General features: G+C 38.6%; 1 protein-coding gene across 1 annotated transcript in view; it reads left to right on the top strand.

Moving 5' to 3' along the window:
• Positions 1–14,332, top strand: part of CRYBG3 (crystallin beta-gamma domain containing 3) — an 81,935-nt gene that overhangs the window by 7,218 nt on the left and 60,385 nt on the right. The window contains exon 2 of the mRNA XM_015620380.2: positions 7,271–7,349. Coding sequence (XP_015475866.1) covers positions 7,271–7,349 — 79 coding nt within the window. The remainder of the gene's footprint in view (positions 1–7,270; positions 7,350–14,332) is intronic.

The raw sequence follows: 14,332 nt of genomic DNA, 5'->3' as shown, positions 1-14,332 counted from the left end.
TTCCTTCCCCCTTTCCTGTTCCTTCCCCCTTTCCTGTTCCTTCCCCCTTTCCTGTTCCTTCCCCCTTTCCTGTTCCTTCCCCCTTTCCTCTTCTTCAGTTTCCCTTCTGTATTTGTTTTAAATTAAATACCAGCTTTGCTTTCCTTTGACCCTCTAATTTCAAATTCAATAACTTGTTTTTATATTTACCATTTGTCTTAATGTCTTCAATTCTCCTCCTCTGTGCATGTGTCCTAAGTTTGGGAACAGAAGCAGCAGCCAGAAACTTCACATTCAAATTTCTGTGCAAAATTCTCTCTCTCTCTCTTTAAGACAAGCCCCAACAGTCTTGCCAGAGACTAGAGGCAGATTTTGTCACTGCTGCTGTTATTTGGTTTCCCAAGAAGTGTGTTAGCCTGGGAATCTTGCTGAGAAGTTCACTGGAAATTTTTCATTCCGGAGCTTTACAGAAAAGGGCAACATTGTGGTTTTGGGGTGGGGAAGGAAACAGAGGAAAGAGGTTTTAATTAATTGGGTTTTTTTTTCTTCTAAGATGCTAGTGCATTTATTTTCTGTTAAATGCTAACATGTTTTAGCTGTCACATGATGCACAAGCCAATTTTTTGCATTCAGTTGATTTCCTCACATCTTGTTGCCTCTGAGCTTTACAGTAGTATTTTCCTTTCAGTAAATTTAACAAATGGTTACTGTACCCTTGCTTATATTCCTCATAGTATGTGCTGGAAGTTTGACTCCTAAAAAATTGGCTTTTTAGATAAAGTTCTAATAGTTCTCCTGGCTGCACAGCACACAAATGTCTTCACAAGTGTGATGATAGTGCCTAGAGGAAGGTGTTTCCCTTTAAAGTATATTTTATTCAGTTGGATTAAAGGGGAGGGATAGAAAAATTGATTTACTTGCTCTCCCAGGCAACCTGAGAAGTTAATAAACATGGTATTGATTGTAAAATCACTGAAAGATGGGAATTGTCAAGCTCAGTTTTGTTTATGAGATTACAGCTTCACTTGACAAACTGCTGACATCTCATCCTTAGATGCTTAAGACTTGGCACTGATGCCTCACTTAAAATATTTGCAAGTGTAATAACAGCAGGCTAAAATTCAACATACAGAGGAATATAAAAAAACCCTAGATGTAATAAATAATTTTCTACTTAATCTGTTTGAAGAAAATGAAAAAAAGGATGTATTTTTGAATCAGTATCTTCACAGATAATTTAAAAGAGGACAAAACTGTAGCATGTAAAGTTTGAGGATGATTAGAGTGTAAAGTACGGAAATCACCATGTAGGCAGCATTGGAAACAAACTAAATTGCCATGGTTGACAGCCAGTTAAACATGAGCTGCCAAAGTGGTGGCTCAGAGAAGAAAATGTGATTGTCGGGTGTGTAAACAACAAAACACATGTATTCTGTGGATTCTTTGGTTGCTGCAGGTTGGTGTCCATGATTTATCATGAAAAGGATGCTGGCAAACTGAAAAGGGCTCTGGAAAGAGCTCTGGAACAATTTGGTGCCTGGAAAACCTCCCTCACAGAATAAAGTGAAGAAGCTCAGTGGCATTTCATTTTGAAATGACAATGTTGAAGTTTGAGAAATGACTCCGCCTCGAGGAATATAACTGGAAGGGAAATCAGATTTAAGTGCTTTATGTTATAGCAGACCTGTGGCTTCAGAGGTTATTTGAATCTGAGACTTTTATAACCTGTCCCACATAGATGTAGATTGATGAGACATGAGACTTGACTAGTTAAGCCTAATGAGTAGTGAATTTAGTAGTAGTTTACGTGGGAAGATCTTACTTACAAATGTGGTCATTTTTCCATAGTTTGCTGTTTTTCAACCATAACTTCTTGTCATTTGTTAAAGGCTTGACACAGGTCTCCCTTGGTGAAATTTCATAATCTGTATTGTGCAAGAGGCCAGCTGCAGTAATCATAAGGGTCTGTATGGCAAGCAGGGTAACTGGTATATATATATAAAGATATTAATTAAAAAGTCTGAATTTTTTTTCAGTCATCATTTTAATTACCACTTGGAAACTGGGACAAAGAAGAAACCAATACTAAGCAACCTATGGCTCTTTGCAGTTTTATGGTAAAAATTTCATTACTACTGCTGGTTTGTAGCTATGGCGTGAGAATTACTGTAATGTGCTGGAACTTCATTGAGGTCTTGCACATCTACATTTGATGATATTATTAGAGTTGTGGATTTCTACTCATTTACATTCTTCAGGAAGGCTCTTGCACAAATGGATTTTAATGTCCTAGGTGATGAAATCCTTGTTTCAATGTATCCCCACTGAAATAGCCTTCTGGAAGGCCAGCTGAATGGGTAACTGTTGTCACAAAGTGAAATTGGAAAGAAGTCATGACATCAGAACCACGAGCTGTATTTCCCAGAGAGGAATGTTAGGTTTGTTCAGAGAGAAAGGAAAGGCAGGGCTCAGGAGCTGGCATCACACCCCAGAATGCTGAAATAAAGAAATGAAGAAAGCAAACCTAAAAAGCATCTTTGAGATTGGGAATTGCTTATTCTCTTACCATTATGAGTCATCACATTAAATGGTTCCTGAGTTAATCTGAGGAGAAGACCAATTAAAAACAAACAATGCCAGTCTTATGTGGTAGCAGAGAGGGTTTGGCTACTCAGGGAGTCATCTGTCCCTAAGAGAGAGAAGATGGCAAAATGCTGGAGCCCTCACCTGTCTGTTTACACGTGGACTGCATGAAAAATAAATGCTGGAGCTGCTACATTAGAGGAGATTTGATTCAAAGCCCTGGGAGGAGTAGGGAGGGTCAACATCCACAAGTGCTGTGGTAGTGCTGAGCTGGAGTTCAGCTTTAGTCAGCTGTCCCCATTTCCTTAAGGGAGTGCCCATTAATTTCCCCCTTCCCAAACAGCAACAGGCAGTCCGTGCCTTCTCCTCATAAAAGGAGCCTAAAATGTCACAGCAGTTACTTTGTTTGAAGAACTCTGTGTGTGGTCGGTCTCATCCAAACTTGTGTTTTTGTGTTTTATTACTTGTATGCTTCCTGTAGCTTATTTTTTTTTTATCTGTCACAACACATTCACAATCTGCTGCGTGCATAACATGGGTGGGGTGGATTAATAAAGGAAGAAGGGGATGGGCTTTTCATTTTCAAGTTCTGAGGGATTGTTTTGAAGGACAAGGATGGAGGAAGCAGACTTCTCACACCATAGAGAGATGCTGTGAGGGCCTTTTGAAAATGTGATTGTTTCTAATTGTCTTGTTCTGTTTTTAGAGGCAGTTGCAAAAGACCTTGAAAGCCGTGTACTTAAATATGCTCCATTAAATTGCTTTTTTTTTTTCTTGACTGTAATCCCTCATGTAATCTCTTTTTGTGTGAGCAGCAATGCAGAATATGAGCATGTCTTTCTCGTAAGAATCTCTTAACCTCTCTTTCCAAAGTGTAATGATTAAAAACTTGGACCACGAACCTGCTTCTGGTTCAGACACCACCTGTCTAAGTATTACAGAAAGGTCAAAACAGAGGCAGCAGCAGAGGAACAAAAAGCAACAGAAAACGGCACAAAGAAAGGTTTGTTCAGAAGATACAAAAGATACCATTCTCTAACTTAAATTTAATCTTGATTAGTTAGAGAATAAGAGTGATGCTAATCAGGTTAGGCATGCTGGCAAGACAGTAGAAAGAGCAGCAAGACAGCTGAGGAGAAGAAATCCCTCTAACCTTCCTCTAAACCTTCGCTAAAGATTAATCCATCTCTGTTGGATGCACTAATACATAAGAGAAGAAGGAATGTCTAGCAGAAATAGCAACAGAAGGGCAGTAGATTACATATCTGAGAGGCTTGGGTTTCTGGAATTAATTGTCACAATGTCCTTTTATTTCGTATTTCCATGCCTTTTTTTTTTTTTCCCTCCCTTTATAAAGTGAGAGTAGTATCTGTCTAAATATGTAAACAAGTGGTTGTGACAATTTGTAAATGACTGCCTGGGTAGGTAAGAAGACCATGGAAGCAAATTGGCAGAGGTTTTTTCTTTCTTCCTAAGATCACGCTTTGCTCTTTTACCGCTTAAAAGCAAAGACAAATCGATTCAAAACATGGCTTAGTAGATGCCTGGTTTTGGGTGAATAATGTTGAAAAAATAATAATAATAATAATGAACAAACAGTTGTTTGTGAAGCACAGAGTTGAAGATGAATTAATCTTCCTGACTGGACCGGTGTGGAATGCTCTCCTGAGAGGTGGCTGGTCTGTCTGCGGGTGGTTAAGCACAGATGGAGGTAACCTTGGTGGTACCTGCCGTAGCAAAGTGCTCCAGAAAGGCACTGCTCTGGAAAAGCTTGAAACTCTGTGGAGCCAAACTTTATAAATACAGCTGTTGCCCTAGGTCACAGTGATGTTGTGGATGCTATGATGAGACGAGGGAAAGCCCAGTAATTTGTAGGGAGTTGTTAGTGGGGATTGCAAAGTTGCATTGTGTGAGTGAAATGAGGAGTAGGCAGCAGGTTCTCCATTCCCAGGCACTGAGTGTGGCCCAGCCCCTGTGTCTGTGGTGTTTAGGCTGCAAAAGGTAGCCTTTCTCTCTTTGAGAGAAACAAAGCCATTTTATCCTACACAACCCATGAGGCCTTTGTGCAGCAAAGAAGCTTTTGTGCTGTAAACTTACAGCTTTTTGTGCTGTGAAACTCAATGCGTTTGGTTTCAGAGATCCATTTAGAACTGGGCCCTGGCTAAGGGGAGAAGAGATTCACACCAAGCAGCTTCTGTGGTGATGTGAGGGGCAGTGGTTTGTCCTTCATGTTCCTGCTGAGTGACATTTGTTGTCCCTTCATTGTGCTGTTCAAAATCACTGCACTATAAACTGGATCACAAGCTGGATTTTTCCTCAAGGAAACTTCTGCCTCCCTCTTGATTTTATCAAACAATGTTGCCCTACTGAGAGCCCTTCTTGGCTGAGTTAAGGATGTAGAGATGTTGAGGTTGAAGAGGAAGGAGTGGAGATTTCTAAAGCTGGTTCTGCTGACAAAGTCAGCATGTTTGAGGAACTACACCCTCAAGCAAAAGGTTAAGGAATGTAGAAACGCTAGAATATAAACCATGAAAGGGTGTGGGGAAATGCTTCCAGAGTTAGGGTTATTTTATGTTGGAAAGGAAAGTTTTGATACTTTTTTATTTTACTTGTTGGTTTTAAGATGCTTATCTGCTGAATTGCATTCTTTCAGTTTTGGTATGTATGCTGTGGAATTTCTATGGCTAGATAGAAGAAAGTAGTACAAAAATGTATTTAAAATATAAACAAAAAGTGGAAAAAATAAAAATGTTTTGGGGGGGAAAAAACACATGATGTAAAGGGAAGATTTCAAGCAAAATGAAGTCATGGAATAATTCAACACTGGTAATGTATGCTGGCAGGACTTAATGAAAGCAAGGATCTCATGTGTGGTCTGCAGACAGTTCCATAAAGAGTGATACGCTGAGCTTAGGAGGAATGTCTGGTAGACATCAACCTCATTATTCCACTCTTAAATCCAGAGAATTCCTGTTCATCTCAAATGTATCAACATTAGGAAAAGCCATGTGGATCTGAGAAGGGTGTTTTGTGTTTTAGTTTGTTTTTTTTTTTTAAAGCAACAACAAAACAAAAGCTAGGAGAGAGAAAATAGGTTATGTAGAGAGAAACACTTTTATTAGTGTGCCAGACTGCCCAGAGTGATTGTGACATCCCCTTCATGAAACATGTTAGTAGCAGAAGAAATTAATAGGTCAGAATATTAATTCATCTGCTCTGTCTTCCAAGGAGGCAAAGAGCAGCCAAGACTTTGTCTGATGCTCTCCCTGAAAAAGCATCTTTGTGTTTATGGGTGCATTATGAGAGATTACCTAAGGTGATGTGAAAGTACATGGGTTTCAACTTGGAGATGATCTGTAAATGAGAGGAAGAAGCTTTTCTTTTGATACATCTGAAAAGATGAGAAATATCTGGGTAAACTTAATAGCAGGAGGGTTCTGCTGTCATTTTTATTAAGAGAATGTTGTCTCTGAGTAGGTGAGAAAGAAACTTACCTTTAGTCAGAGTGGCATTTGCATTTTGTGTGTATATCAGTGTATACTGAATGCAGATGCCTAATCCACAATAGGAAGAAAACCTTTCATTTTGGGAGTCTTACTGAGATGTGCTTACCTGTGGTTTACAGTCAGGAGCAGTAGGGCTACAGCAGCATCTTAATTCCTTCTCCAAATCCTGGTGGAATTTCATCAAACTGCTAATAATTGCTTTTTTTTTTATTTGAGGAGCTTTCAGTTCATCTCTTCACTGAGTTCAGAAATAAGGGCTTGTGCATTTTTCAGTAGCAAAGTTAAATGTTTAAGACTGGTAAAGGAGGGTATTCAAAGTGATTATGAATTAGTTGAAATACTTGCTCACATGATATGTTAGCACAAAGTTATTTTTCTTCATGTAATGGTACACAGTGCAGGAACTGATGTCTGTCATTAACATCACCTAATGTTTTCCTTGATAATGTTTTTCCTTTTAAGTTGCTTGTAGCATAAAGGTTTTTATTAAAATGTTCTCTGCTGGATTGTGTATAAGGATCTGTTCTAAGAACTGGGGTTGAGGGTAGGGAGTTGGTTCCCTTCATTCCAAAGATGAAGCCTCAAGAAAATTTGAATTTAGTGAATTTCCTGGGACACGTGGTTTTAGACTTCTGACGTTTAAAATGGAACAGTAGGCGTGACCTTGCAAATAAACATGTACCTGTTGTCCTCTTTCTAAAATGTGTTCTGCATTTGCATGGCCCATTGGGCACATTCAGTGAAGAACTGTTCAATGTGGTGGCTGTGATTTGGGATGATTCCACCTGCCAAGAGTACATTCCACTTGCTCACAGCCCTCAGGATGGGGTGTGCCTTGCCAGGTGGTCCTGTGGCAATGAATGCTGCTGTGGTAGATCATTGTTCAGCTGAAAAATAATACACAGGCATGGAAATCTTGTTATTTTTCAGCTGGAAGAGCTGAAATGCTGTGTGCTGTTTCTGAATGCTTGAGTTCAAAACCTGTGTATGAGGTGAAATAGTCATTATGGTTCTGTCTTCAGCTTTTTGGGACTTGTTTTTTTTCAGTTACAATATCTGCAGAGTATGTGCTACAGTTTGGAAAATATGTTTTTCTGTCCTTCTAAGTTAAAGCTGTCTTGTGTTTAAATTGAATGTGTTGGCTCTTGAGAGGATTTGAATAATGCAAATACTCAGTGTTACAGAATATTTTTGTCTTTCAGTTCTGAAAACAAAGGGAGTGAAGCCATAAATTCAAAGAGCAGCCAAAAGGAAAGCACAACTCAGCCTACACTTTTGAAGGTAAGATTTTTATTGACTAATATTTACTTTAGGTAAAACCTCTGCTTGTGACTATTTGTTAGTTCTGGTGTTGAATGCATTCCTGTACTGCAGTGTGGCACCTGATTGCCATATTCTGGCTTAGGATCTACTATGCCAGGGTGTTAATGTACATGCTGAAGACAGGAAGACTGTTTGTGCTTCACATTATTAAAATAAAGTCCACGTATTTAATTAAAGGAAAAAATTTTGGCTTCAGTGGTAATTCCACGTGCAGTTAGCCAGTGAAGAGGACAGCTAATATTTTTATCAAACCATGTTTTCAGGCATTGCTCTAAAGCACCATTTCTGTATAATTTATGAATATCTAACCAGCAAGTCTTTGCTTGCCTGAAGGTCTGCTGGTTGCCAGCCAGAGCGCTGTAAGATCTTTCTGCTGAAATTTGTCTGTACGTCGGGTGCTCCTCACCAGTTACTCGTGTTAATCATGCTTGTCTTGTCCTGTAAGTGTTGTACTGCAGGAAAAGGACATGTTCCTCTGTGATCAGGGCTTTCTCCTGTGGCACTAGGCACACCTCTAAAGTTGTGCTTAGATTCAGCCAAATACCATAAATAATTGTGTACAGGACAGGTGATAACAGCTGTCTTTGCTGCTGTCACATCTTGCCCTGCACAGAGCTGTTTTAGTGATCCTGTCACTAAGCAATTTTGCTTGAATTTTTGTTCCTTTTCAGAGTTGTTTCAGTTCAGTGCAGATAATATGATGGGTGTTTCCCCAGAAGGGGCTTGGCTAGTCAGCCAGATTTATTTGTAGGCTTCTTAACACACTTAATCTGAGATTTCTATTGCATGTTGCATTCATTGAGCCCTCATGGTGTGTGGAGAAGGAAGTGCTCCCTTCTGCAGAGCCCACAGTCCCTGTGTAGTTACATCCTCAGTATATAGGGACCATTTGTTTGTGCTTCACCAAAGTTTGAGACTTTTCAGGTGTTCTACAAAGACCCTAGCAGGATTATTTTCCCAATAAAATTCTGTTTTGACTGTGGTTATTCTACAGCAAGGTGGGAAACAATGTTTGTTCAGAAGCCGGGTGGATTTAGGCCAGCTCTGTCAGTTCAGAGCTCCTGGAAAATGCCACTGCATGGCTTCCTCTTACCATAAATCATTGATTTTATGCCTTGGAATGCAGGCAGAAAGCTTTCTGATAAGCCAGAGAGGATTCTATTTACTATAATAGAAGAAAATTTTCTCAGTTTTTAAAAAAATCTCATTTTTCTGTGTCAGATCAGTGAAAGATTCCAAACCAGATTTTCCTTTGGAGGAGGGTTTGGACTGAGGAAGGGGAAGCATTCAGCATATGTGCACAGCACTTCAGCACTAGGAATTGCTTAAAGGAAGTATGAATAGGGCTAGGTCTCAAGGAAAAAGCAGGATGTGTAGGTGGAGCAAAGCAAGCACAGCAAGTTTAAGTTACCTAAGAATATTTCTTTCTTGCAAAAAAAATAAAATCTGATTAATTTTTTTTTTAATTTACAAAAGCCACAATTCAGAATCTTTCCTGCTGAATCTGTTTTAATGGTCTTGCTCAGAACCCATGTTTTTATAATACTGTACTAAAAGATGGTACCAAAATTAGTGCTGTAAAGTTTTTTTCCAAATATCTGATCTCCTCTTTGTCTTTCTATAACTTTTAATTTAATTATATTGTTATAGACGTATGTTAAAAACCCTAAAACCATGACATTGTCTTTGAAATAATACCTGGTGCTTGTATAGGCTTTAGGAAGAAGGTGTGGTTTTCATATTACTAAAATGTGTTGCCTCTTCAGCTGTACTGAGAGCTTCCTGTCTAACTCACTTTCCTTTTTCCTAAGCTGACCAATAACCTTGTGATATACTTCAACAGTTTCATATGTGTTGTAGTGAGTGCTTTTAGCAGTCTAATTTTTTTATCTTGTGTGCACAGAAATTACAACTAGATAGTGAAAACTTATTCAGAGGAAGTAGAGAAAGTATTAGTTTTCTGATGCTCCCCCTCTGATGCTCTGTTTTCTCCTCTCACTGCTGTCTCCAATACAAACTTGAAATTTGGTAACACCACGCTGGCCAAAATAAACTGTCCTCTGCAAAGATCACCAGGCTGCACCAGAGCAGTTGCAGAGAACTGACACTGTCTTAATTGTGGTCTTGGGATAATCTTAATTTCCAGCCTAAATGATTCTGTGAAAGGTATGATTTGTGTTACTAGAAGATGCTTCAGATTTTCTCATTCAATCATCAAGGTTACTGTAGGCTGACAAAAAATAATGTTGTGGAAAGTGTGTTTTGTGAACTATGTCTGAATCTATGTGTGGATCACTTTTGGCCAGGTTTCCAAGCGTGCCCATGTCTCTGAGCTGTGCTTCCACCTCAGCATTTCAGGTGGATGGTGACTAAAAGTGAAACCATGTAGTGTGTGTTAGCTGTCACCAAGTTAATGAGCCATCATATTTCTGATAGATTTCCATGCTGTGATTTTGTATATTCATTGGCCATCTCAGCAGGAGGCCAGGGCCAAAATAGCAGAGGAGCTGTAAGTCTCTGATTTAGCAGCAAAGGTCGAATGTCTAAATTATAACTGACTGGGTGAGTGGAGCTGGGAATTGTGCTGATCTATGGTAGTTCTTTGACTCTTCTGAGCGCTTTAGACTCCACTTCTGTACTTTACTCCTGTTATTTTTTTCCCTACAATGAAATATTTATTTTATTGAGAGAAAAAGATATTTTGATACGCACCTTTTGAAAATATTAAGCCTAATTTTTCTGTGCACCAGGGGGACTTTATCAGTCATCACTTGATCATTTTCAAGAAAATATTACTGAAATGTACTTGCTGTGTCTGTTAATTGATTGCAGAAGCAGCACAGCCCCTCCCCACCTCCATATTTATTTACAGATTTTGTTTTGCTTCTGTTTCTTTGAATTAGGGCTGTAAAGGGTGTCCTTGCTGGGTAAACGCTCCGTTTGAGCAGCGTGATTGTTGAACAGATGGCTGTGTGGATGTAAACAGCTCTTCAACTTCATGTTCAGTGTACTAAGTATCTGCACTACACAGTGTCCAGTACACGTTAGTATATCATTAACCTCACTTTTAGTGCTACAGGGACTTTGTTTTCAAAGGGAATATTGCAACAGTGCTCCCTGAAAAAGTGTGTTTCATGATCCCCAGATAGCCTTCCTGTAGCAGTGTGTGGAGAAAATAGCACATTCTTCCATAACCCATTAGGAAAGAATTCTTAAGCATTTCAGCACAGGAGCCACCATGTGGGCTCTGTCAGGCAAACCCAGAAGTTCCAGAAAGTAAGTGCAAATTTGATATACCAAATGTATAATTTAGATTACAGTATTTCAGTAGCACCAAGTATTCTATCATTTGGCCCATAGGCTCAAGCCTGAGTTTAGCCTGAGACAGTCTCAACCTTCATAGCAAACTCAGGGGCAGAAAGTACAGCAGAGATTATCAAGTCTGTTGCTGTGCCCCAAGGTGAGATCTCTGTATCTATGTCATACCTGATAAAAGTTTGTCTGACTTGTTCTCAAAGACCTCCAGGGATGGAGATCTTTTAAGATCTCTCCAACTTCATCAGACAACTGTTCTACCAATTTCATAGACCCTATAATTAAAAAGCCTTTTTCCTAACATGCCATCTTAAAGCTTCTGTTCTACAAATTAAACCTGTAGCTAATTGTCCTCTGACAAGTACTCCTGTACACTGTGAACAAGGAGAAGAGATTATTTTGTAGCTCTGCTTTCTCACATGAATTTCGTTTCAAGGCAACATAAAGATTGCTGTATTTAAGCAGGAGACATGGTATTAAATTTTGATGGCAAGGACTGCAATTATGTGATAAGATGGAGCCAGCTTCTTTTTGGAGTTGCAACGGGTACAAGTTGGAACATGGGAAATCCAACCTATATGAATTCCCTTTTTTTTTCCCCCACCCTTTACTATAAAAATGGTCACGTATTGGAACAGTTTGCCCAAGAGAGTTGCAGAATCTTTATGCTTGGAAATACTCAAAGCAAAGCTGGATGAACCAGAGCTGCTTTGTGCAGGAGCACAGACTGCATGACCTCCCCAGCCACATTCCTTTCAGCCTAATTTGTGCTGCAATTCTCTGTCACAAAATTTTTCATCCAGTGTGCCAATTTACAAAAGATTTTTTTTGAAGTCCCATGAACTTGATGAATATAAGTTGCTGTTCTTACTGAATGTCTCTTATTCTGACTATAGTTTTAAGTTTTACTAAAAAGTTGGAAATCAAAATTAAACCTCGAGTTTCAGTTAACTACATACTACTTTCCATATAGCATGGGGTGGGGATTTATATTGTCATGGTTTTATTTTATATTGATTTTTTTTCAAAAATCTCATCACTTTAAATTTCATCACTAATTATCTAAGTAATGTCTTCTCAGGCTGTGAATTCCTGCTAAATTCCTGACTTATTAATTAGAAATCAGAGAGAGAGATGCTTCGTCTTTCGGGAGTCAAGGGAGATGGACTACTGCTGCCAACCATGAATTTTTGAAAAACCTGAGGGTTACTTTTGAAAACTCTTGCTGTTGCTGCCCACAGCAACAAATCAAAGATAAAACAAGAATGGTTTTGGAGTTTGTATAATCAGTATTTCTCTTGTGAAAGCTAAAAGCAAATCTTTTTCTCTTCAGCCATGATGTAGACTTTTGCTGAAATGGAATTTTATAGGTGGTACCGTTAAGTTTCCCAGGACACTTTCTTAAATTGATGGTTGGTGTTAACAGCTGTCTGTGTTGAGGAAGATATTTCAAGATCATCCCATCTAAAGTTCTGGTAAATTCCCTTGTCATACTGAAGATTTTTAGAAATCTATGCTTCCCTCTTTACTACTTCTTAAAAAAAGGGATCATGAGCAGGGAACTTCATTTCAGGATGGGTGGGAAAAAAAGAAAAAAGATTAAACCTTGGTCTGTTTAGCTCAGAAAACCAGCAGGCAGATGAAGCAGAAGTGTGATGCCAGGTGCTATAATTTCCCAATTGAATGTAAGTGCAGGTGGAAATCACGCTGTCTCATCCTATTCCCAGTGTACTGTCACCTTCTCCACTGAAAAGGTAGATTTCACCTTCTTTTTTTCCCCAAGCTTCAAGAAATTGTCAAATAAAAGAGAACAGAAGTTGTTTTGTTTGTGAAAACATATTAATTAAAAGGCAATGAAAGTGTAGTACTAGAAGACTTTGGGGAAAAGAACAGAAGACAGACAATTTAATTCTGTTCTCTGGCTCCACAGTAGCCCTTGTAGTAATGAGGTGATTGTTGCATGCTCAGAAGTGAATACCAGTTTTTAATCTTTGATCAGAGCTTTAAAATAATTTAATTATAAAATTCAGGAGGGAAAATTTTGCAATTTTGAAAATGGTGTGAAGAGAAACTTTTAAATTAAGAAGTTAATTTTGTCATTCTAGAGACTTTCACGGAGTTTAAAATGCCCTGTGAATGTGACCTAGCAGAAACTTGATTTCAAATTGTACCTCCTTTTTTCAACCTTTTCATTTGAAATGGTCACCCTTACTACTTCATCTGCTGTTCTTGTCAGGGAATTTATCTCTGCATACTTCCTCAGATTTTAGGATAATACTGTAGAGTTTCAGAGAATGTTTGTTTCATCTTTTCTTTCCTCATCTGACAAATTAAATACACATAAATGACTCCTTGCTGTTTCAAGAATTCAGATGGGTAAACAAATTTTTAAAGTCCCAGTGGTGAACTTTGAACAGATGCAGTTGTCTTTCCAAATGTTAAATAGTCATTGACTTTAAACAGGTTTATTTTTAAAAATGCAAAACTGATACAGTTTGACTAAAAGTCCTTTCCTGTTGTTTAACTTTTACTCCTGATTATGAAGATGCCATGATTTCATTAGTTTTCTAGTTACTCTTGTCTTCCGGGGTTGCCATGACCTGATTTTTTTCATGTCAAACCAACCAGAGAAATGCGGATGTGGAAGGAAAACTTCACAGTATTAAAAAGCCAAAATATTCCAGTTAATTGGGTATTCAATTATGAGTTCATCTTTAACTTAAATTCCCCCAAAACCTCAAGTCACTCTTTGTTTCTTTTTGCAGAGTTTTTGCTTTTTCTCATTAGTTAAAAGGTACTTTTTAGTAAAGATGAAACAGTTTTTTACAATGGTGGACCTCCCTTACATCTTCTATCCCACCATTCTGATTACTGGCTTACATAGGAAAAACCCACTTTAACCATGTATTTTTTCAATCCATTTGTCTCATGAACAGCAGTGGACTTCTAGGGGTTCTTATTGTGTATTTCGCTGTCTGATAGTACTTTTTCCTGAATTTTTCTTAATGCCATTCTAATTTCCTTAGATAAGTCTTGTTTCTAACCTATGTCTCAGTATGTCCAATAGTTTTTCATTAGATTTCCATAAGTATTGTCTGTTAGTCACAAAAGCCTAAAAGATTTTCCTCACAGTACTTGAAAAAAACAAAAGCTTATTTCACATGTGGATTTAAGGCACCTCAGTGTGTCCCACTCACTCAAATAAAAGTGGGAGATTGCACCAAATATGCTTTAACCTCCCAGAGAAAGAAAATCTGTTGAAAAACCTGCATTTAATGACTCACTGTGGGGATGAACTAGCCTGCCACCAGCCCCAGCTATATCACTGTGGCTTTTGCTTAGCACACAGAATTTATATGCTGTGTCGGTGTTCAGATTGAATGAGATGCTCATAATTGTTAAATGAAATGCAGCCATCTCAGCTGTGTTGGAAGGTCAAAGCTAAGGCTAGGAATAAAATTAATTTTCCTGTAGTATAGGTGGCAGTGCCTAAATGTGCTACTTTGTGCACCCAGCACTTCAGCCCGAAGCTGTTAAATGATTTCTAAATCCCAGCAAACAGAAACTCAGGAGCAGTGCCGTGACCCTTTCCCAGATGAGTATATCAGGATGCTGGGCTTAAATGA

This window comes from Parus major, chromosome 1 (assembly GCF_001522545.3).
Source record: "Parus major isolate Abel chromosome 1, Parus_major1.1, whole genome shotgun sequence".
Classification (NCBI taxonomy): domain Eukaryota; kingdom Metazoa; phylum Chordata; class Aves; order Passeriformes; family Paridae; genus Parus; species Parus major.
This window is presented reverse-complemented; position numbering and strand designations above follow the sequence as displayed.